At 45.4% G+C, this 25,279-nt stretch overlaps 1 protein-coding gene across 1 annotated transcript in view; it reads left to right on the forward strand.

Annotated features, from left to right (window-relative positions):
• PEX14 (peroxisomal biogenesis factor 14) overlaps positions 1 to 25,279 on the forward strand; it is a 115,560-nt gene that overhangs the window by 79,942 nt on the left and 10,339 nt on the right. The window contains exons 4-5 of the mRNA XM_053400919.1: positions 15,628 to 15,750; positions 20,536 to 20,621. Coding sequence (XP_053256894.1) covers positions 15,628 to 15,750; positions 20,536 to 20,621 — 209 coding nt within the window. The remainder of the gene's footprint in view (positions 1 to 15,627; positions 15,751 to 20,535; positions 20,622 to 25,279) is intronic.

Consider the following 25,279-nt stretch of genomic DNA (forward strand, 5'->3'; position numbering starts at 1 on the left):
GGGAAGTTATTGTGTTTTTATTTAAAAGTATTAGAACCATACAGTTGTAGAGTGGGGACCCCAAGAGTCATCTAGACCAACCCCACGCAGTGCAGGAACCTTGGGGGGGGGAAAATCACTGACAGACGGCCATCCAACCTCTGTTTGAAAACCTTCAGCAACGAAGAGTTAACTACCTTCCAAGGTGTCCGCTGTCCACAAAAAGTGACTCAGAGTGACTTACAACAATAAATAAGTACCGCATGTATTGAAGCCAGCATAAAAGTAAAACAAAATGAAATTTTAAAAACTCGTTCATATTTTTTTTTTTTTTAAAAAAAGGTAAAGGACCCCTGACAGTTAAGTCCAGTCACAGATGACTCTGGGGTTGCGGCACTCATCTCGCTTTACAGGCCGAGGAAGCCGCCGTTTGTCCGCAGACAGTTTTTCCGGGTCATGTGGCCATATTTTTGAAAGGCAGGTATAAAACATCCCACCCACTGACTATTAAAAAAACCAAAGGCCTGTCAGAAAAGAAATGTTTTTGTTGGGTGCCTAAAGGTAAGTAGTGATGGGCACAGCCCTTCCCCTTATTATTTTATATCCCCCATAATAGTTTAAACCAGGGGCAGCTAACCTGTGGCTCTCCAGATGTAGCTGAACTACAACTCCCAGAACTATTGGCCATGTTTTCCAGGGCTGATGGGAATTGCAGTTCTGTAGCCGCAAGAGAGAGGGTCACAAGGCAGCTAACTCTGGCTTTTAAAAATTCCATCTCAGCTGTTGTGCTTATCCTTATCGTGACCAGTGAAATTCCATTTACAAATATTTTGGGGGTGTGGATGACCAACTTGGCACACAGCTCAAGAGAACCAGTGTGGAGCAGCGGTTAGAGTGCGGAGGTCAGGTTTGAATCCCGTTTCAGCCATGAAGCTCACAGGTGACCTTGGGCCAGTCACAGCCGCTCAGCCTAACCCACCTCACAGGGTTGCTGAGAAAATAAAATAGAGGGGATGCATAATGTGTACTACCTTGAGCTCCTTGTAGAAAAAAGTGGGATGTAAGTACAGTGATACCTCGGGTTACATACGCTTCAGGTTACAGGCGCTTCAGGTTACAGACTCCGCTAACCCAGAAATATTACCTCGGGTTAAGAACTTTGCTTCAGGTTGAGAACAGAAATTGTGCTCCGGCGGCGCAGAGGCAGTGGGAGGCTCCATTAGCTAAAGTGGCGCTTCAGGTTAAGAACAGTTTCAGGTTAAGAACGGACCTCTGGAACGAATTAAGTTCTTAACCCGAGGTACCACTGTACAATCAGTTGGTTGGTTTTTGTTTTTTTTTAATGTTCATCTCCTTCGATGCTAAAGAGGCAAGTCAGTGGAAACTTCCAAGAAACTCCTGTCTCCTGCAATTTTTCCTCTTGATGTTATCAGCATCTCTCTTTTTTTGGGGGGGGGGGGACAAGGACGGCTAGAAATTCACCCGGTGGCCCCCAGATCGCAATGTTCAATGCCCCTCTCCTCCTTTGGAATGCAAGGCTCTTTTTAAAAAAGTAGCTCCAATTTGACTCGACCGTCCCTGGGAAATTGCATCTGCTTCAAACAAACCAGAGGACTCTCTCTCCGATGTGGGGGTGGTTGGGGGGGCGTGGGACAAGGTAGGGAGGGGGGAGACCTGACCTCTCTTCTGACAAGCGAAGCTGTGTGTCTCCTTTGCCTCCAAAGCACCGATGAAATATATTTTGCACTGGCTTGTAATGGTGTGATTTATGCCGTGATACGGTTTGCGATATTCCAGTGTCCTTTTGCCTTTGTGTCGAGAGTCTCTCCGCCCCCCCTTCTCTCTCCACGCCTCCCCCGGCCACCCCAGCGTCTCCTTCTGCTACATTTAACGTAATAGAGGTGAGTAGGTTCTCAGGGCGCAGAGGTTGGACTCAGAGAATGCCGGTCTGAGCGGTGAGCAGGCTCTAAAACTTTCTGCTTCTACCTATTTCCCAGCTTCCTCTTTTTTTCCTTAGAGTAATTTTCCTCCAGGGAGGGGGAAAAAAAACCCCAGACTGTTCTGCTTTTGGGAATAGCATTAATCCAACAATGTACTGTACCTGGAAAGGGATTTGCCCATGTAAGAGTGTGCATCCTCACGTATAGTATCTGTTCACCAGCCAGTGTTGCTTTGCATCTCTGCTGCTTAAGAGCACCGCAGTAGATGGATTACTTGACCACAAGAGCTCAATCTCTGGTGGGAGTCTTTGTAGCACTTGCTAAATCTAGCGGTTGTGCAATCCTATGCGTTGTTGTTGTTGTTCAGTTGCCCTTCACCCTAAGGTCCCAGAGTTGGTTACAGCCATTGCAACACAATATTGAAAGCAGTTCAAACAACTTACAATCCCAGAAAAAAGGTGTGTCCTTGATAAAATCTCCATGCCACCCTCCTTCAAAATATCACAGGGCGGTTTGCAATACAGTCATACCTTGTGTTGCATTAGGTACATGTTGCATCTTTTCGGCTTGCGAACACAGCCAACCTGGAAGTGTAAACATCCAGGTTTCATCACGTGCGCAGAAACGTTCCGCGCACTTCACACATGCGCAGAAGTGCTCTATCACTCTCCATGCCTGTGCAGAAGCGCCACTCTAGTTGCAGACTTTTCGGGGTGCAAACTGCACCCCAGAACGGATTGTGTCCGCAACTAGAGGTACCACTGTAGAAACAATGCAAAACAAGAACATAAAATGTTTAATAATAATAATAATAATAATAATAATAATAATAATAATAACAACAACCAAGACCAAACCAATACCACGCCCCCCCCAATATTTAAAAAGTCATAGAATGTTAATCAGCAGAAGGCCCAGTTGAAAGGCAACGTTTTCACCTGGCGCCTAAAGATATGTAATGAAGATGTCAGGCCAGCCTCCCTGGAGAGAACATTCCATAAATGGGATACCCTGGTACCCTGGAGAGCTGCTGCCAGTCAGCGTAGACAACACTGATGGGCTAGATAGAGCTGTGGTCTGACTCGGAATAAGGCAGTTTCCTATGTCCTGCCCAGTGCCGGATTTACGTATATAAGCTAAACAAACTATATCTCAGGGCCCCACTCTCTTGGGGGCCCCAAAAAAATTTAAAGGAAAAACAACTGGATGTACATTTCCAAAATAATATAAGATTAAAAACAAATAAAATAAAACCTACATACAACAACAGTGTTTTGTGTTGTGTAGGCTCCTATGATGTAAGTAATGGGCCCCGCCTGCTAACCTGCTCCCTAAAATATTATGGTCCATAAATTACCATATAGCATATATTCGACACAAAAAACAGTGACAGCTGGACATATAAAGGGCCCCATTACCTTCAGTAGCTTAGGGCCTCATCAAATCCTGGTTCTACCGCACCTTCTCTTGATCATCGTCTTTGGCGCTTTCTAGGCATAAGAAAGTTTGGGGGTACTTTAATATGTATATGTATATAGTAACTTAATGCCCATTGCTAAGCATTAAAAAGTGCAATAGCAGGGCATTTTATCGTACCATGTGCAAAGCAAGCAAGCAAACAAAAAATAAGTGGAAGAAATGGTTAACAAGACCAATGGGCAACCAACTTTCCCAAGCTGGCACGGATGGTGAATGTTGGGCATTGAAGTCTGAAGCATCAGAAATAAATCCCCACCAGATGACATAGAAATGTTCTGGGTCCTCCATCCCTTTGGATGCATGCAATTTATGTGTTATTTCCCCCCACAATAGTCAGGTTTTGGGGCTCTTCACCATTTTTATTTTATTTTTCTCACACACAACCCCAGCCACCGCGATGTAAGCCTACATCAAGCAAACAGCTTGGCCTTTCTTTCACTGCAGGGTTGCAATACTCCAACCCCCCAGAAAAAAAACCCTTTCCAAAGCTAATTTTCAAAAGATAATCTCTACCATGTGAGAATATTTAATTTATGGAGGTGTTTGTTATTTTTTTCCTTAGCGTTTTAGCCAGAGGTTTGTGTGTGCACAAAAATTAAAGAGTGGGGTGGTGGTGGAGAGAGATAAGATATTTTAAAATAGTTTTGGGTTTGATTCTGAAATTATTGCTGCACTGCCTGAAGTCGGCTAGCAGTGACTCAGTCCTAACCATTCTTACAAGGTCGCTTCAAGTGAGCTTCATGGCCGAATGTGGGGGTTTTGAACCCTGGTTTCCCAGGTCCAAACCCAACGTACTTCCCCACACTGCCTTCTCTAGCCTGTTGCCCCTCCAGCCTGAACCATGAGGTGGGGCTGGTGGCAGCTGCAGTTTGAAACCTCTGGAGGGCACCAGGTTGCAGGAAGCCGCATTCGTGGTTAAGTTCTGGGTAAGAAAACTTGCACTTACCTATTTAAAATTTTGTGTTTGAGATTGGAAATAAACAAATTGGGTGTGTGGGGGTTTTTTTGGGGGGGCGGAAATAAGGTTGATTGGAGGTGGGTTTATGGGAAAGGGGGGTTGGAAATAAACCCATAAACAAGGTGATATATAATATTTTTTTTCATTCTCCTTTTAAATAAATACCGATCAGCTTTATGTTCGGAGACAATAGGAGCTGTTGGCTTAAATTTGCAGTTTACTGTATTTATGGCCGTAATATCTAGGTGCTGCCGTCGTAATTTCATGCCCCAATGAGAAGTGCAAGGTCGAAGCAAATGCTTCCATCGGCATCCTGCTAACACCCTAACTCATAAACAAGGCCCGCCTGGATCAGGTGGCTTGGAATAATACAGGCTAATGAAATACAGCACAGCTTTCCATTACTGTTAGTTTTTACAGTGTCGTCATTACGTGTAATTTATGTTTAAAAAATTCAATTTTATACAAGGCTCTGGGAAATAGGGGTCTCCGGGTCACCCGACGACTTTTAACGGCTTGCGGGGTTGGGGTGGTGCAGGCGCCCAGGGCTGGGGGGGGGGGAGAAGGAGGAGAGGAGGGGGAGAGAGAGAGAAAGAGAGTCCTCGTTCTGCTCAGCTGTAGTCCACCGAGTTGATTGGGGGGGTGGTTCATAAAATAAATAAATAAATAAATAAACTGCCCCCCCCCAATAAAAAATTAAAATGTCAATGTCAAGCTCTATCCCCTTCTTCCAAAAAATATTTCCTATTTTGGAGTGTGTGAGAGATTTGCTTAGTTGGCTTTTATTTTTTTTTCAAAATAGTAGTAATGATATTTTTCGCACTAAAAAAAGAGAGTTTGCCGTCTTTTCTAAGGCCGTGTGTGTGTGTGTGTGTGTGTGTGTGTGTGTCGGTTATTTGAAAGGCAGGTGGCCATCTCTTACGGCTTCTCTTTCTCTCTCCCATCCATCAATCACCCAGGAGGTCCCGTAAGTGGCGGGGCGGAGGGTGGGGGGAGAATTATGGAGGGGGTGGGAGGGAGAGAAAACACAGCCTTAGAGACGGAGATACTTAACAACCTCTCCCAAACTCTCACCCCTTGACATTGGCTTCCTCGCCTCCATTTACGTTTCCTTTTTTATTATAGACTTCGAGAGCGCAGCCAGCAAGGCAAAAACTCCTGCCAGGTTGTTTTTTTAAAAAAGCCAAAAAAAACCACACACCTCCAAACAAATGCCTTTATACTTAACCTTTCCTTTTCCTGGCTGCATTAGCACCATATTTTTAATTGGATCCCACACATTCATCTTTTTTCTTTGGCTGCGTACACACTTAAAGCACATTCCCCCACCCCAAAGAATCCTGGGAACTGTAGTTTGTTAAGGGTGCTTGGGATCACAGCACTCTGGGGGTAGAACTACAGTTCCCGTGGCTCTTTGAGGGAGGTGCTTTAAATATATGGTGTGTATTCAGCTGCTTTTTTCTTTGGTGCATGGAAGTCGCATGCTCTAATTCCCATGTTCAGGATGTGAGTCCTGTTGCTGGGATAGCCAAGACAGTGCTACTCCCCTCCACACTTCTAGAACAGGTGTGGAGGGACCCCAAATTCTGCAAAAGTTTTTAGGGAAAACTTTATGGGGGAGGGAACTCCCAAAACAAGCTCAGTGACAACAGCGTGCTTAGCAACTGCAGAATCCTGGTGGACTCAGGGGAGTGAGAAACAGTGGAAAGAAGGAAGGGGATGGAAGTGGCCGGGATCCCGAACTCAGCGCTGCAATACTTTTGTTGCAGGTCCCACATGTAAGTTGGGCTAGGTCAGGGCTGAGGAACCTTTGGTCCTCCATGTTATTGGACTCCAACTCACATCAGTCCCAGTCAGAATGGACAGTGGTTGGAGTGATGGGGTACAGCAACATCTGGAGGACCCACAGTTTGGCCATTTCTGGACTTAAGGCTCCTGGGAGTCCCATCCAGAAAGGAGGCTTCCTGCTGTGCCTCTGCATGAGTGTCTGCTCTGACTTTTGTTATTGTTGTTGTTTAGTTGTTGTTTAGTCATGTCCGACTCTTCGTGACCCCATGGACCAGAGCATGGCAGGCAGTCCTGTCTTCCACTGCCTCCCGCAGTTTGGTCAAACTCATGCTGGTAGCTTCGAGAACACTATCCAACCATCTCGTCCTCTGTCGTCCCCTTCTCCTTGTGCCCTCCATCTTTCCCAACATCAGTGTCTTTTCCAGGGAGTCTTCTCTTCTCATGAGGTGGCCAAAGTATTGGAGCCTCAGCTTCAGGATCTGTCCTTCCAGTGAGCACTCAGGGCTGGTTTCCTTCAGAATGGATAGGTTTGATCTTCTTGCAGTCCATGGGACTCTCAAGAGTCTCCTCCAGGGCTGGCTTTTGTTAGCCTTGATTAAAACATGGCTAGGAAACATGTTCAATAATGGCAGCTAGAGACCAACATCATATGGAAGGCCAAAGGTTCCACAGTCCTGTGCTCGGCTGCCCGGTTGACGTTGATCCATGACAGGGCCTTTGTTGGCCCTTGTTTGCCACTGTCTCCTTCATTATAGACTTTCAGGATGAATTTAATCTCATTCCTCTTTACTCAACAATAATAAAAGCAATAACATTTTTAGCAGGCGCCAAAAAGAGTACAGTGAAGGCAGCTACTTAATCTCAACAGGCAGGGAGTTCCAAAGTGTAGGTGCTGCCTACACTTAGGAGACAGGAGAAAGGAAGAAAGGAGGCGAGAAAGGATAAGAATGCATAGAGTTTGAGGAAGAAAGCTGGACGTGTATGGAGTGGCACTACTTTGCAAGACGTGTTTCTGAAGACTTCCAAGGAGACTGTCTATCGCCATGGCTGTTCATTCCATAGGGCTGTAGCTTAGTGGTCGAGCTCCTGCTTGCATTCAGAAGGGCACAAGGTTCAGTCCCTGAATCTCTAGGTATGAGGGAGAATGTCTGCTTTTTAAAATTCATGTAGAACCACTGCCAGTCAGTGTAGACAATGCTGAGCTAGGTGGAGCAATAGTCTGACTCGATATAAAGCGGCACCCTATGTTCCTTGTCTCAGGTAAGGGCTGTAGCTTAGTGGTAGAGCATCTGCTTTGCATGCAGAAAGTCCCAAGTTCAACCCCAGTCAACTTCAGGTAGGACTGGGAGAGATTCCGTGTTTTCAGCCAGTATAAACTGGGCTGGCTAATCTGTGCTCCAAATATTTGACCTCCAATATACTTTTTGTGGCCTCTATACAAACCCTACCTCTTCCAAAAGAAACCACTTCTGGAATTTTGGGAGGGATTTTTTTTTAAAGAATACTAGCCATTTTTGCATTGTTTCTACTGACTACCATCTGTAATTAATTTAAAAATAAAAATAAAAATCTTAATTTACTTGTTCACACACATATGCAAAAATCCAACTTGCCTAGACTCTTCTGTTCTGTTCAGAATGGTTTTACTTGCGCATATATATACATACGTATGTGTGTGTGTGTGTGTGTGTGTGTGTGTGTGTGTGTTTATAATTGTATAATATATTGTTCTAACCCACCTTGGGACCTTACAATGAAGGATGGGTAAGAAGTCCAATAAACAAGCAAACACAAAAAGTTAACCCTTTTCTGGACAAAAAGAAAGGGGACAATCTTTTTCTTTTAAACTTTTCTTCCATCTCACCTGGGAAAGCAATTCACTATCTCCATAGGCAATTAGTACTTACAAGAAAGTACTCCAAAGTACCTTTCATGTAAGCCTTTGCTGTCATAAGAGGAGCTTCCTGGATCAGGCCAATGGCCCATCTAGCCCAATGTCCTATTTCTTGCAGTGGCCAACCAGTTTCCTCAGTGGGAAGTCCGCAAGCAAGACCTGAGCAGAGAGCGACTCTTCCCCTCCTGCATTTTCCAGCCCCTGGTAGTCAGAAGTATTACTGCCTCTGACAGCTGAGGTAGAGCGTAGGCATCAGGGCTAGCAGCCCAGCTGCCGTTGATAATTTTTGTAGTTGTTTTCTCTAGGCTAAACTAACCCATGCAGATTTGACAGAAAGATACAATCCTGCACAGGACTTAAAGCCACTTTTCATATCCAGCAGCATCTCTCTCTTTTTCAACGCAAGTGGAAATTGCACGCTTCCCCTACATGTACATGCACACAAAAATCCCCTTCTGTATCTGTAATCCGCCCCCCCCCCCTGCTAGCGTGACCACCACTGGCTTGCAACTGCGGCAGGAACAAAAAGAGAGAGAAGTGGTTGGGGGTGGGGGGAATAGTCCAAATAAATTGTCTCCACGTAAATGAAGAAAGGGGAGGGGAGGGCATGCAGAGGGACATTTCTCTTGACCTTAGGTTTGCTTTGGTGTGTGTGTGTGTGTTTTTAAACAGAACTTTAAAAGATGAAATTGACCTGACAGGGCCCCCTCTCACAAGACGGTGTGCTGGGTGAAATATCAGTGGGTCGCACCTTTGACCCCTGCCGAGCTGCATTTTAAACTCTGCTGGACTTCTTTCCTTCCTTCCTTCCTTCCTTCCTTCCTTCCTTCCTTCCTTCCTTCCTTCTTTCTTTCTTTCTTTCTTTCTTTCTTTCTTTCTTTCCTTCCTTTCCTTCCTTTCTTTCCTTTCCTTCCTTCCTTCCTTCCTTCCTTCCTTCCTTCCTTCCTTCCTTCCTTCCTTCCTTTTCTTTCTTTTCTTTCTTTTCTTTCTTTCTTTCTTAGTGCAGGTTGACTGGAGTAAGAAGCGGGGGGGGGATGGATCAGCTTCCTGTGGTTTTATGGGGTGGAAAGCAGTCGTTTACATGTGTAGGTAGCCTAAGAGGGTAGAGGACAATGGCTTTAGAGGTCAAAACCAACACTTTGAATCAAGCTCAGAGTCTTGCAACATCTGGATTGAATTGAGCTGGAGCCCAGCAACATCTGGGCAGTCACAGATTCTCAATCCCAGTGAGTTTCTTGGCTGAGCACAGATATTTGAACCCTGGTCTCCCAGGTCCCAGTTCACCGCTCCACCACGCTGGCTCTTAGTAGCTTGTTGCATTTTATATCCCAGCTATCCACTACTAAGGGACTCGAGGTGGCTTACACCATTCTCTTGAGTTCCTTCATTCATAACTAGGCATGAGCTAGGATGCTGTTCCAACACTTGGCAAGACCCGCTAAGCTCCTCTTTCAAAGAGCGAGGTGGCTGCAGCCATTTGCACGGCCGTATTTCCAAGTCTCAGGTCTGGGCAAGAACCCAGGAGGGGGACAACTCCTACAACCACCTCTCACTCTCCATCTAATACTCCCCTCCAGAACATCTGCACAGCACTCATGAGAGTTCTTCACCCCTAACACTACGTATCCTCAGTAGTGACTGGGAGCCCAACAGTAGGTGGCGCCAGAGCTAATGTTAGCCAGAGCCAACTCCTCCTAGTTTTGTCTCCATTCTCTTCCCTGCCAAGTTCCACAAGGGCAGCACTGAGGCTAAGGAGGAGGAGGAAGCTGAGATCCAGAGCCACCTATGAAGGTTGCTTATGTATGGCGCATTAACACAGCCTGTGTGAAAGGCCTGTGTTGTATAATGCAAATTGGAAGGTACCTCCACCTCTGGGAACTGTAGTTTGCTAAGGTGCTGGGAAGTGTAGTTCTGTGCAGTGGTAAACTGCACAGAGGTTTCCAGTGCACGGCGTGTACACAGCTTGTGCGAAAGACCCGTTTCGTATAATGCAAGTCAAGAGCCACCTCCACTTGTGACCTCTATGGAGAAAAATACTATAAGGCGTTATGAAAATAAGGGATAATTCGTCCAGTGGTGGCGGCATCTGGCTGGACAGAAGATGGATGGATGGAGAAAAGTGGTGGCGGTGGCGGTGGGGGGGTCGATAATGTGGGTCACGTTCTGTTTTCGTTGCATCCCTTTGCTGTGGCTCAGTCCTTGCTTCTTACCCTCTGCGGTTATATTATTCCTTGCAGATAGCAATCAACTGGAAGGAAGTGTGTGTCTAATTTGCATGAGATTATTTAAAACAAAAAAACAAAAAAAAACGGTTTGCATTAGTCAGGGTGATGGTAAACAACACAGATAGAGAGAGGGAGAGAGATGCCTCCTTATAATATAGCCGCGTCTCTCGGCTTTCAAGGCCAAATATAATTCACTTACAATCGGCAGCTCTCTTCATTCCTCCTTTTAACCTTTTGGATCCTGCCTGGGTCTCGGTCTTCACCAGGAGATAGGAAGCGCCGGGTTTATGCGGGGAAGGACTGGCTAGCAAGGAGAGAGAGGCAGAGGCAGTTGCAATGTCAGAAGCAAGGGTGTGTATGCGTGTGTTATGCTGCTCAGCAGCTGGGCATTGCACAAATGTGAGACGCAGTGAGCCAAAGTTGTAAAGCAGAGACTCCCTTTTCGCTGAGGGGAACCGCCTCGGTAAACACAGCAAGCTTTCAGGTTGCACAGAGCTCTTGGAATCAGAGCGTTGTGTCGCTCCTAGGCCACCATATACCACTTTAAACAGTCACACCTTGCCCCAGGGAATTCTGGGAGCTGTCATTGGCCAGGGGTGCTAAGACTTGTTGTTGTTGTTTAGTCGTGTCCAACTCTTCGTGACCCCATGGACCAGAGCACGTCAGGCACTCCTGTCCTCCACTTCCTTCTGCAGTTTGGTCAAACTCATGCTGGTAGCTTCGAGAACACCATCCAACCATCTCGTCCTCTTAGGAGGCCCCTAGTCCTACCACAGAGCTACCTTTCCCAAAGTTCCCCAGGAAGAGGGATTGATGGGTTCAGCCACTCTGGGAATTGTAGTTCTGTGAGGGGGAACAGGGTCTCCTCACAACTCTCAGCACCCTTAAGAAACCACAGCTCCCATCTGCCCCAGCCAGCGTAGCCATAGATGACCATGAACAGCCCAGGAGGCTTCCACCAGCAGTTTCTACCGGAATAATGCTTTCTGACTGAGACTCAAAGATTTTTTAAAAATAAAAATGCTTCCCATGGGACTGGGCCAATCAAACCTCAAAGACTATCGAAGTAGATGAATGTGTAGCAGCCACAAAAGTGCTCATCAGTGGTGTTTCATCAAGCTGGGGGGAGGTTTTGTGTGAGCTGCTACAGGACCTACTAGGTCAGTATCCTGATTGTTGTGGTCAATCAGATGCTTCTGGGAAGTCCAAAAGCCAAGTCAAGGAGCCACCAGCCTTCGTAGGCATCTGGGATATTCAGAATACACACATATTCTGCCTGTATCTCTAGAGCCCTCCTCAATCCCTATCTTAAGAGGATCCCTAATGAAAACAGCCGTGCTCTGCCTAATCCTATTGTCGCTGGCTAATATGGCCAGATTAATGCGAGAAACAAATTTCTATCTATTTTATCCCTCCCGAACAGGATGCGAATCTAGCTGGGAGGAGGGTAGCTTAACAATGCGTGTTATTTCCTGTGCTTTCCAGATTGGAGACCTCAAGAACAAAGGGCTTCTCTGTGGTTTGGTGTGCAATCTTCAGCGATAATATTTATCACATATGCTCTCTTTGAATGGATTTTTTGGGGGGGAGGGAGGAAGTAGAGGGAGGGGAATGGGCAGCCTGATTCAATTGGGATGCATTCAGAACACCAGCGGTAAAGCTTGAGAAGCGGGAGAGCTCATCCTGACAGCCCCCATAATCACTTCTCCATCAATCCCCCAGTTTATTAGAATCAGCATGAGTGCAATCCTATATATTGTTCCTTAGGTGTCAGATCTGTTGAACTTAGTGGGGTTGATTTAAAACTTGAGAAAGTTTTACCCAGGCACGGGCACTTTTGTACATATTATTTAGCTGCGGATCTGAGTTGTGAAATTCATGAAAGTGCAGATTTTGAAGGAGGTCTAAAGTGTTTTGAATTGTATGTGGATTGTGTGGGTTCACCTTTAAAGGCGAACTGTTGAATTCCCCCTCCTCCCTCCAATCCTTAGCCAGTGATCAGGGATGGTGGGAGTTGGGAGTCCAGCAACATACAGATTGCCACAGATTCCCCATCCATGCTATATCATATACAGGTGCCTTGGAAATGACGTTTCCCAGGGTCCCCAGAAGTGATGTTTCCAGGACCCCCTTTCTCTTTTCCCCACCCCAAGGGTCTTTCTGAAGCCTAAACCCACAGCATCTTATGAAAGTAATTCAAATCAAGTTTTGTCCCTGGAGGCCCAGGCAGCCTCAGGGGCTAGAAGTGCCTTTTACCAGTTGTAATTGGTGCGATAACTACTGCTATTCCTGGGCCAGGAGACCCTTGATGACTTCAAGACTGGATTGCTGCAATGCACTCTGTGGGGCTTCCCTTGCGCTTGACCCAGAAACTGCAGCTGGTGCAGAATGCTGCAGTACGGTTGCTGACGAGAGTGCGGCACTGTCCGCACATAACACCATATATTATAACATATATAATATAACTTCACAGCTTGGGGCCAGTTTTCTTGTGGGGCCTGCCTTACCCCACGTGTGTCCACTTGATGTCTTCGATTTGCAGAATTGGCACTGCACTTTGGAACTGTCTGCCTATTGAACACTCTTTTCGGCACCTGCTTAAAACCTTTTTATTTGGGCCAGCCTACTCGGGCAACGTATATGTCGACATGTTTTAAACATTTGTTTAAAAAATCCTTGGTTTCAATGGTTTTTCACTGTTTTAAATTGCTCTTCAATTCTAAAAAAAAACCCCAAAAATTTAACATTCCTTGCAAACCGCGTACACAGTCAAGCAGTCTATAAATTTTGTAAAACGTGCAGACCTGGCTTAAGTTTCTAAAATGAGAAAGACACTAAAATCAAATAAAAAGGCATGGTTCCTTCCATAGTCTTGTTCCCTCTGGGCCTGGCGTTGTAGAATCTGCCCTTCATGGCACGCTCCCCGCCCCCCTCCTTCCCTTTCTCAGCAAGGATTTTTACTCCCTCTGAAAAAGCGAGCCAGCTGTGCAGTTTCCTTTTCTGCTGCTGGTCAGCAGCTGCTCCTCTTTCTTCTCTGTCTCCCTCTCTCATTGGCCAAATCCTTTCCAGATGTTGCGGCCTCTCCAAATGGAGAGGGGACCCTTCTTTCCTCTCCCCTAAGCCCACCCCTAAAAAGGATGATAGCTTTGCAGAGAGCCGGATTTAAAGCCCCAGCCATCCAAGCGCCCGCCTTTTAATAACCGGCAGGTCATCAGCGTCCTTTTCCAAAAGTTTCATCCCAGCTTGTTCTGCTCTGTTCTTATTGCCTCCTGATGTTTTCTGGGTCCCATTCATGCTCATCACAGTCAGACCTGATTTCCACTCCCCCCTTCTCTTTTCTCTCTCTCTCTCTTCTCCCCCCCTTTTTTTATTTCCGCATTTGTCATAAAATAAAGCAAATTATTCCCATCTTCAGAAACGATCTAGACTAATTAGTCGTCTAACCCAATAATTAGTTTTTTGTTTCCCTGTCTGTTTTCTTACATTATTGTTAGCTTTCTCCTTCCCTACCCTGGGTTTGTTGTTGCTGTTGTGTTGTTTTTCCCCACCCCACCCCATTACGGATTAAAATGAGCCACATTTGCAGTTGATGGTGTACGTTTCCCCCACTATGTTCGTTTTGTGTGTGAGTTTTTTGCGGATTTTTTTTTTTTTTTGACGGAATGGGGGAATTGCAATAGAAAAGCTACTTCAAAAGCAGCAATAAACTCAAAGATAAATTAAGGAAATTGAATGAGCCACATTTGGAAAAAGTGTCAGGGAAGGCTAATACGCCCGTCGCTTAAGGTTAAATTGCGGCAGTGAAGAGAGAATGTGGCTCCCACCCCAGTGAATCCAAAATTCAAGACGCGACCCGCATACTTGCCAAAATACTTTCGCAAGGCAGCTTCCAGGGAGTTCTGTTGAGGATTCTGGGTTTTTAGTTGGGAAGCTTCTTGGTCTGGAGGGCCACGTTGTACCCCCACTGTCAGAGGCATGCTATCCTTGAATATCCGTTACTGAGAAACACAAGTGGGGAGATTGCCACTGTGCTCAGGTCCTGTTTGCAGGCTTCCCAGAAGAGGCACCTGGTTTGTCACTGCAAGAACAGGATGCTGGACTAGGTGGGCTTTCTCTAACTCATGGGTAGGCAAACTAAGGCCCAGGGGCCAGATCCAGCCCAATCGCCTTCTAAATCCAGCCCGCGGATGGTCCGGGAATCAGTGTGATTTTACATGTGTAGAATGTGTCCTTTTATTTAAAATGCATCTGTGGGTTATTTGTGGGGCCTGCCTGGTGTTTTTACATGAGTAGAATGTGTGCTTTTATTTAAAATGCACCTCTGGGTTATTTGTGGGGCATAGGAATTCGTTCATTCCCGCCCCCCTCCAAAAAATAGTCTGGTCTGAGGGACAGTGAACCGGCCCGCTGCTGAAAAAGTTTGCTGATCCCTGTACAGTGCTCTTCCGATGTTCACACAGTGCATAGTTAAAACATGGAATTCGCTTCTATCAATGGCCACAAGCCACCATGGCTAGTATCACAAGTGGGGGAAATGGCTGTTGTGCTTGGGCCTTCCCATAAGCATCATCTTGACCACTGTAAGAACAGGATGGGCTTTGGGCCTGATCCAGCAGGGCTTTTCCTATGCTCTTACAGGCCTGCAACCCCCACTTACACCTGTCTTTATTTACTGGGACCAGTCCGTATTTGTTTGGTTCCTGTCCTAGTTCAATATCTGTTTCTTTTGGAAGAAATCCTAATTCGAACGTTGCTCATTCGAGGACTTAACCTGACGTGGTATTTGCCATGTGGTCTGATCCTGCGTGAGGAGAGCCTGGCTGCCAAAATAGTCCAAAGAACCACCATCCTATTCTTACACTGGCCCACCCAGACAGCACTCTCTCCATTTACAATTCCCAGCAACTGGTATTGCCACTGAGAGTGTGGGGAGAGTTAGTAGCTGAGAAATGTATTGTGACGATTGAAAAGCGGAACAAGGAGGTGTGACGGAGATGGAAGAAGAACAACGGCACCTCACTTGGATGGAAGGGAACTTCCTTTCCAGAGGGGATTGCAAACGGCAGCCATTCATTGATGGCCTTGCTGGCGTTTTCCCTGGTACGCATCTCTGACTTGAAGAACAAGCACCCTCATGGCTTTTTAAAAAGGGTGTGGTACAGACAGCACCTCCTTCTAGTTTCATCTCCATCCTCCTCCTCCCTGCTAAGACTGAAGAGGAGGAAGCTGGCAGGTAGGACCACCTCCTGGGCTGGTTGTAGGTTAAAAAGGCAGGCAGGTGGGGACTGGCTCAAGGCAGACTGAGGTTGCTGGGGCAGATCACCCAAATGGACCGGTATTAAATGACTCTCCTCTTCTTTCAAGGGCTGACGGATGAAGAAATTGACCTGGCCTTCCAGCAGTCAGGTACTGCCAAAGAGGAGCCTCAGCCCCATAGCCTTTCCACGCAGTTGGTGCCGACTCAGCCACCTCATCTTGCCCCACACAGTAAGTAGCCCCATGGCAACCACCAGACTGTTTTATTTCCACACACCTCTCGGTCTTGTCTTCTTTCTCAGGGCTGCGAAACAGGCAGTGTTTTTCTTAAGTGTTTCTGGTTTTTATCTCGCTTTTGTTTTTCTCGGGCGCTAGCCCCCACAATGGTGGAAACATTTGACTGTAGGATGGCAATGCATTAAGGGTTGAATACAAGGAGGCAATATAAGAGTGGGAGTTTGGGTTTTTTAAAAAATATCATTCCTAAAAGAGCAGCTTCCCATCCCAAATCGATACGTATTATACATAATATGTATGTAAAATATGTATTTTAAATAATACCTTTGCAATTTTGGGTTGTGTGCGGCCATTAGGCTAAAAGTTAACAAGTCATTCATGTCCATTAATGTCAGTGGGCCTACTCTGAGTAAATCCCTTCTCCGGGATACCCCCCCCTCTCCCTAGGCCACACCCCCTCCCTGCCTCTGTTTCTTGCTTGCCTGGATGGAGGATCGAGGGGGGAGGGAATCTGTGAGTATGTGTAGAAACTAGTCTATTGTACAGAGTTGAAATTTACATGCACAGTCCCAGCCATGTTTACCTCTGCTCCTGCTTACCAGTGGCACGTGGCCCTAGGAAGGTTGCCCAGAAGAGAAGGTGGCCCTCAGGCTGTGCAGGGGGGGGACGGGGGACACAGTTCCCCACCACTTGTTTGGATCCATTTCTTCATTGAAGCTTACCTGCCATCTTGCCCCTTTCCACACCCTATAATTTCATCTGCCACTTCCTTTCCTTTCCGCGCTTGAGGTTGCTGCTGGTTCCTGACGCCAGGCTAGTACGATCCCAGCCTCTAATAAAGATTTAACGCCAGCAATCTACTAGCACCTATTAGTCCCAATAAAGATATTGCAGAGTGAACGGCAACTTGTCCGCTCGCTGTGGTTTTGGCTCCTATCCTCACTCGTGAAAATGACAAGGAAATTAATTAATCTCCATGCAACAACTCAAACGTGCAATTAAGCCGCGGCCCTTCGGCTCGAGATGTAATTCTCATCTTGCTCTCCGACTGGCTCCAGAGGTTATCCTGAAGTACGGAAAGTGCATAAGGACATCAGAAGAGCCCTTCTGGATCAGGCCAAAGGCCCATCTAGTCCATTGCCCTGTTTTTTCATAGCTCCAGGAAGCCCACGGGCAGAGCAAGAAGGAAGCTTGCAGTGTTTGGGGCTTTTTAGTTTAGAGAAAAGACAAGAGTGATAGGTGACATAACAGAAGTTTATGAATTGATGCATGGCCTGGGTAAAATGGGATAGAGAAAAGTTTTTTCTCCCTCCTTTATAACACTAGAACTCGCGGCCACCCAATGCAGCTGAATGTTGGAAGGCACAGGTAAAAGGAAGTCCTTCTTCACTCAACGCCTAGTTAAACTTTGGAACTCACTCCCAGAGGAGGCAGTGATGGCAAGCAGCCTTGGTGTCTTTGTAAAGGGTTACACAAATTCATGGAGAGAAGGGCTATTGATGACTACTAGCCATACTGTCACTTTTCTCAGTTTTCCTTATTTTAAAGTCCCAGTTTCTTGATGCTGATTCTAAACCTTTAACCACAGAGGAGAACCAGTCAGTTCTCTCCTTCTCGCTGCTTGAGTTCACTAGCATGTGCAAGTGTGTCTGTGTGTGTGTGTGTGTGTGTGTGTGAGAGAGAGAGAGAGAGAGAGAGAGAGAATTTTCCCATCTGTATTTTTGCCAAGAAGTGTCAAAAACTGCTTCTTTTTTTAAAAAAACAACAACTCAACACACATACACACACATACACCCCACAAGCCACCAACTCCTTGATTTTGATTAATATAGAGAAACAAGACTTGGGTTGACTGATAATAAAACTGATAAATGACATCTGAATTACTTGTAGCTGTAATTTATTACATAAAATATCTTTTATTTGACATGCGATTAGTTGCTGGAAGCATCACTCAATCTGACTAGTTTGAATGCGCTCCCAAAATGAACCCCCCAACTTGGAAGGGAAATAAAGGAGGCAGAGTGGGAACACTGGTGCTGTCTGCCGTTGGCATTTATGAAATACTCTAATCCAGAAGTGAGGAGAAATCTGACTCTAAGTGTTTTAAATGATTGATAGGGTTTATATATACTTTTCCCCACCTCCCCTAATCTCCTTCATTACATACAAATTCCGGGGAGTTCCTGAGCTAAGGTGTGCAAGCAGTGTTTGCATTGCGCGGGCGTTGTCAGCATCCCATAATATTTACGACCCTTGTCGGTGGGTGTTCGTGTGCTGGTTTTGCACCTGTTTTTTTTTAAAGAACTCCACTGTCTTTTGTACAAGGGCTGTTGGTTCCTGCTCTCCTTCCCCTTGGATGTTAAGGCAGCCACTCAAGTAGGCCTCCTCTGGCAAGTTAAGGGCTGCCTCCAGACAATCGCTCAAAGAAGTGTCACAGAAGTCTGCTTTCTCTGCTTTCAGGCCACAAACGACCAACGTGGGCATTTGTTGGCTGACAAAACTTTTTGGAAGGCTGCTTGAGAGATGGGGCAGTGGCCGGTAACAGAGATTGTTTTTAAAGGGGGATTGCGCAAGGCCACATGAGAGAAGAGGTCTGTGGATGGCTCTTACCATGATAGCTCCACAGAACCTCAGCGTTCAAAGGCAGTCTACCTCAGGATGCCAATTGCTGGAGGCCAACCAGCTGCCCTTATGTACTCCTTGGCTGACTTTCCAGGTGTGTTTTTATATATTCTGGAAGACACTCTGATCAGATGGGCGGGGTAATAATAATAATAATAATAATAATAATAATAATAATAATAATTCTGGGGAACAGGGCTCTCAGCTGGATGCTGCTGCTGAATAGCTCAGTTGGTTAGAGCGTGGTGCTAATAACATCAGGGTCACAGGCCTGATCCCCATATGGGACAGCTGCATATTCCTGCATTACAGGGGGTTGGACTAGATGATCCTCAGTGTCCCTTCCAACTCTACAATTCTGTGACTGTTCTGTAGGGCCCTGCTTGGGTAGTTATTTATGTGACACTTTCGACCTAGTTTAGTATTTGCTATGTGACAGATTATTATATAGGTAGGGAGATTGCTGGCCTCCCCATTAAATATTTTGCAGGCCTTGAGGAGTTCCTTACCAATGCATTAAGAAGAGCTCCACTGGATCAGGCCAAAGGCTCATTTAGTCCACCATCCTGCTCTCACAGTCGTCTTACTCTTATTACAGAAAGTGGTAGGTTTTCCCACACAGATCCTACTCCTCCTCAAAGCTGAAGGAACAATAAGTCTGCCAAAGTTACTAGTCCACAGGGTTGGGTCCTGGCTCACACTTTTCACTGTCATATCAGGGGAGCTGGTGCAGAATGTGGGGTGTTTTCTTCCTCCTCTCCTTCTTCTTCTCCTTCCCTTTCCCCTTCCCCTCTCTTCAATTAGTTCTTTTCCCTTTTTCCTCAGTGCCTTTTATTTTTCGCCACAAGACAGAATTGTTCCACACACCCCTAAAACGAGTAAAATGGCATTTCAGCTCCTCATCTTTATAGACTCTCTGAACTTTCCGAAAGATCATCTCGGTCCCTTTTCATTAATAATGAAAACCAGGGGGCAATAAAATGTTCTTAGCACGAACATTACAGGGACAGAGGGAGAGATGACAGAGGTCAAAGGCCACAGATGATGGAGTTGCTAGGGGGGGGGGACTTAGGGAGACCTACAGGTGTCTTCGGAGTCTTCCTGGAGGTCAAAGAAGGAGTGGGACACTGGGGCCTGGGCAAAGATCGTGGCAACTATTCCGACATGGTTCATAAGAAGACAGTAACTCCGTAAGAGTGGGGATTTTATTTGCAAGATTTTGAGTTGCTTCTCCTATACAGTGGTATCTCGGGTTAAGAACTTAATTCATTCTGGACGTCCGTTCTTAACCTGAAACTGTTCTTAACCTGAGGTACCACTTTAGCTAATGGGGCATCTCGCTGCCGCCACACCGCTGCCGCTCAATTTCTGTTCTCATCCTGAAGCAAAGTTCTTAACCCGAGGTACTATTTCTGGGTTAGCGGAGTCTGTAACCTGAAGTGTCTGTAACCCGAGGTACCACTGTACAGAGTAAACCCATTGAAACGAATGGACCTAAGTGACTAATGATCTTGAACGTTAGCGGGTCTGCTCTGAGTTGGAGACAACCCATTGAGTGCATCTATTGTGTAGATGCATTTGGAGTTGAGATTGAAAAATCCAGAGCCAGGACTGGCAGTTACGTTTTCTGAGCCAAATGAACTCTGGGAACTGTAACTCTGTGATGGGAATAGGGGCATCCTAACAAATCTCAGCATCCTTAACAAACCACAGCTCCCAGAATCCTTTAGGGGGAGCCCTGACTGTTTAAAGAGGTGTGATGGCGCTTTAAATGTGTGGTGCTGATGTGGTTATATATTTGGAATGTATCTTTGGCCAGATGTAATATATACTCTGAACCTGAAGCTTTACAGTATATCCCTGGTTAGACAATTTTACAATTGCTTCTCTGGGGAATTACTCCACATTTACTGGAGGCTCTTCCTCAGGGATGGGGGACCTGTAGCCGTCCAGATCTTGTCGGACTTCAACTCCTATCTGTTCTGACCGTTGGCCATGCTAGCTGAAGGCTGATGGGAAGCAGAGTTTGACTGTGTCTGGAGGGTCCTAAGTTCCCCATCTCTGTCCTGTGCCTGGATAAGGAGCGCAGCAGGGAATACCACAAAACCCTGCCTGTTCCTCCTCACTCTTACCTTTTTCGCTTCTGCCCTCCAGGTCCCCCTGGTTCCAGATGGCGGGATTATGGTGCTCTAGCGATTATCATGGCGGGCATCGCTTTCGGCTTCCACCAGCTCTACAAGGTAAGGGGTTACCTTCTGACTTTTGTCAAGGCCATGGGATGGAACCTCCATAGTTCTGCAGGGAGGTCCCAGGTTTCAGCTCCCAATGACGTTGGCAGGTAGGAATGGGAGAAAACCCCCCGCCTAAAATCCTGGACTATTGCTACCAGTCAGTGTGGACAATGCAGAGCAAGGTGCACCAGTGATCTGACTCAGTGTAAGGCAGCTTCCTATGTCTTTAGGCAGTGGTTCTCAAACTTTTTTCTCTGGGCCGCAGTTTCAGAATAAAAATTTGCTCGCGCCACTCTGATTTTTTTTTTTATGGATAAGAAATACACTGGAAAACAAAAGGGAACAACTCCTATCAGTGCTTGATTTATAACCTAGAACGCAACTACTTTATAATAATAGCAATAATAACAATAATAATAATAATTTATTATTTATACCCTGCCCATCTGGCTGGGTTTCCCCAGCCACTCTGGGTGGCTTCCAACAGAATGTTAAAAATGTGATAAAACATCAAACATTAAAAACTTCCCTAAACAGGGCTGCCTTCAGATGTCTTCTAAAAGTCTAGATAGTTGTTTATTTCCTTGACATCTGATGGGAGGGCGTTCCACAGGATGGGTGCCACTACTGAGAAGGCCCTCTGCCTGGTTCCCTGTAACTTCATTTCCTGTAGTGTGGGAACCGGCAGAAGGCCCTTGGAGCTGGACCTCAGTGTCCGGGCTGAACAATGGGGGTGGAGATGCTCCTTCAGGTATAATATGACAATGGGACATCGAGAATAATGCAGCTATATATGAACATGACTCATCCCCCAAATATAATTATAAACAAGTCTCTTACATATATGTATCTTAAGTATGTATAGAAACTCAAGGAAAGGTGTGAGTTTGCTTTTGCTGGGTAATCTCATTTGTATTATGTCTTATATGAGACAGACAAACTCTCATCTCTGCATCAACACAAATGAGCACTTCTCTTTTCTGATGTTTCATATTTGTCACTGAGTTGAAAAACCCTGTTCACAACAATATGTCACAGGGAACTGTAGATGAATAGCCAATGCTCTTGGAAGAGGAGTGGATACTGTTTCTGCATGTATAGTGAAGAAAATTTATTTTTATAATATACTACAATGAAATGTTGAAATGGTTCTTTGATTGTCCTTGAATCAGCCACACTTTCCCACCCTCTCCGGCCACACCAGTGGGGTACACCACACTCCTTGAGAACCACTGTCTTAAGGGAAAGACTCAGTGGCAGAGCTTCCCATTTGCATGCAGAAGGTCCTAGGTTCAATCCCCAGTATCCCCAGGTAGAAGAAGAAGAGAGAAATCTGATTCAGTTTGATATAAAAGTGAACCTAATTTTCTTTTCCCAAAACAATGTGAGGACCGAAACATCTCTCCTTCACAGTTCACACTTCTTTGAATTTTACAATGTCACTGTCCAGTTGCTTTTTTTAAATGCATGTCTTAGGGGAAAGTGTACATAAAAGTGAATATATTCATCAAAATAAAATAGAAAAATGCATTGTGTTTGTGGAAACCACTTGCAAAAATGTGTATGTGAGTCAGAGCTGCGTACAAAAATGTGCTTATTAGGAGAAGTTTGCACCAGAATGCTGACAGATTCACATAAGGATATAAAAAAGGAACTGCTACAGAAATGTAGAGTGCTGAATTTAAGATTTTTTTTGGGGGGGGGGATGAGAAACCAAGAAAACCAAAATTGTCAGATCCGCCCTTATCTCCAGGTAGGCCTGAGAATATCCCTTGTCTGAAACCCTGGGGAGCCACTGCCAGTCAACACCAAGTCTGCTTGATTAATGGTCTGTTCTGCCCAATTTTGTCCATAACCCTGCTCCCCACTGATATGCGGCCCCTGGAAGGTTGCACAGCGGGGAATGTGGCCCCTGCGGTGTAGAGAGTTTAGCTCTTGCCATGGAATGTTGTATTTACATGGCTTGTGTGTGCTTGTGAAGACTTGCCTCTTGCTGCAGAGTTCCCTCGCTCCCTGGATCCTATGCATTCCCAACCCCTGGAAATATACTTTGTAGGTCTGTTTCTGTTAGCAAAAGGAAAGAGTGTTAACTTCATTAGGGCTTATGAGTCAACAAAGCACAGTGCCAGGGGAGTATTTGAATTTTATCTGCATTTATTGGAAAGATGCCCGCCCCATCTTTCCATCTAAAACTTTGCAGGTGGCTAATGGCTGCAGCTCTGAAAGCAAGCAACTGGGCGGGGAGGGGAAGCTAAAATAATTCTGTTATTCCTTTTTTTAAAACTTTTTTAAAAAATGATACAAAAAAGTAGCAGTAAAATATGAATTAAAAACTTAGTTGGCAACAAGCAACTTTAGGGAGCTTTAGAAAGCCTGGGCAAATTAGAGAGGACTTGAATTGGCACCCAATGTTCATCAAACTATTTGCCATGTGTTGGGTGTAATTCCAAGAAGCTTTTCCTCCTGTTGTCACCTACCTCACCTCAGACAGAGGGCTTCCAAAGGTGATTTGAACCAGTTGGGAGCATCAACATAGGTTTCAAACAAACACTAGTTTGTTTAACCAGCCAACTTCAGAAACCATGGTTTGAAGAAACTGGCTAGTTTTACACTGGGGTGGAGAGCCTCCTTTTCAGCCTGAGGGTGTGACACATAAACACACTGTGTACAAGTATTCCTGCTGGTGCATGTAACACTAAACCATGGCTTATCATGACACATAAACTTAAGCACTGTGCAATTACACAGCCTGCCATTTTACCCAATACAGCTGTGGGATTATTTTTTGAATTCTGGAAAAGACCCTGTAAAACAACTAAACAAAAACAGAAGAATTAATTATTTCAGCTTGTACTGTGCATGAAAAGCCATTTCAAGAGATCACACTGTGTGTGGTCGCTGCATGTTTTTCCACCAGGATTTTACCAAAAGCATCCACAAGGTCTCTTTATATATAACAATCAGAAAATGCAGTATTAGCTCACAGAACGTTGTGAGTTGTTTGAAAAGGAAAAGTGGAAGATTAGGGCCGATTGGGGTTTGTGTGCAGAATGGTCCACTGGAGAAAAGCATGCCTGGATGGATCCTGGAGCAGGATCCTTCCTTTTTAGGAGGTGAGAACACATTGCAATAGTCTTTCCCTGCAAGTCCTACTTGTTAAATATACAAACAGGTAAAATAGGACTTTAGCCTCATGTAAAGAGGCAGGAGTGGGAAGTGGGGTAGAGGTAATGGCTCACAGATTTTAGCAGTGACTCTCATTGTGCGAGAGCTAACCCAGGCATTACAAGGGTGTCCCCTCACTTTCATTTGTGAAGTGCTAACAGATATGCAAATACGTAAACGAGGCTGACGCCAGACATCTGTATCATTAACGTTGCAGATCAAGTGGAGAACATATTCCCCCACCCCAGGCACTTCAATCTTGGGGTTTTATTTTTTTTAAAAAAGCATAGTAAACTCTCTTTAAAAAGTACCTTTAAACATTTCTCTCTCCCCAGATAGACACTATTTATTTATTTTTCCTCTTTAAAGCAAAGATTAGAGGCAGATGCTAGGCTTTGTCTTTCTCTATCTAATATTTCCCCCCAGAGGTGGAAGATTAATATTTCTGTTCTGGGGTACAGCAAATCTGAAATTCCCTTTGGGACAGAGATTTATTATTATTATTATTATTATTATTATTATTATTATTATTATTATTATTTCAAACTATACCCGCAAGGTTTCAGAGCCTAAAATGCCTTTCTCACCAGTCCCGTCCCCATGGCCTGCTCCAAAGGACTGGAGGCAGAATGAGAGGGAATTCCTATTTGTGAGTCCCGCCTCACATAGGGAACAGGCTGGATGCGGCCCTCCAGCTTCCCTTTCCGGCCCTTGGAGGTTTCCCCAGCTCATACCTGCCATTTACCCTGCTTCACACTGCAAGTGTATATGCCTGGCTTGAACTTTAATAATGCTATGGTTTGTGATGTGCCAGCAAATCAGAATTGCAAACCATGGTGGGTTTGTAAACCATAGCTTGCGCTAACGATGGTTTAGCTCAAGGTCTGTCTCGGCAAACTTTGGTTACAGTCATAGCTGTGCCTCAGAAAAATGGGAGTACAGTCAACCAGCTGTGAGCCAGGATCTGCATTTGGATGTCATGCTAAACCAAACTCCCCCTTGCAGAGGAGGGACGAGCACCTAAGCCTGGGAGGAGAGGTAGACTCACTCTCATTACACCAAGCTACAGTTTAACTCTGCCATCTCAATCTGGTGTTTTATCCAACTAAGTCAAAGTAGGCTCATTGAAATAAATAGACCAAAGTGAGTAATTTCACTTGGCTTGCCCTGAGTTGAACTAGTATTTGATACATCCATGTATATTTTGGGACAACATCCCCAGCCAGCCTAATATAGGATATGAGACCCAGAACATCCGGAAGGTACGAGATTGGTGAAGGCTGGACTAACATTAGGTCTCAACCAACTCATAGTTTGCTTGTAAGTTTGAAAGTGCAAATCATAGTTTGCTGTGATATCTGAATCAAGTCCCATTGGATGCTAGGCAGTTCTATATATGCAGAATCTAGCAATCCACCCGGTGCTGAATGAAGTCTTGCAAGGAATACATGGTTCTCAGGGTGCTTGAATTAGGTCTGAAGCAATCCATAGTTTCCCTCTAC

The sequence above is a fragment of the Podarcis raffonei genome, chromosome 8 (genome assembly GCF_027172205.1).
Source record: "Podarcis raffonei isolate rPodRaf1 chromosome 8, rPodRaf1.pri, whole genome shotgun sequence".
Taxonomy (NCBI): domain Eukaryota; kingdom Metazoa; phylum Chordata; class Lepidosauria; order Squamata; family Lacertidae; genus Podarcis; species Podarcis raffonei.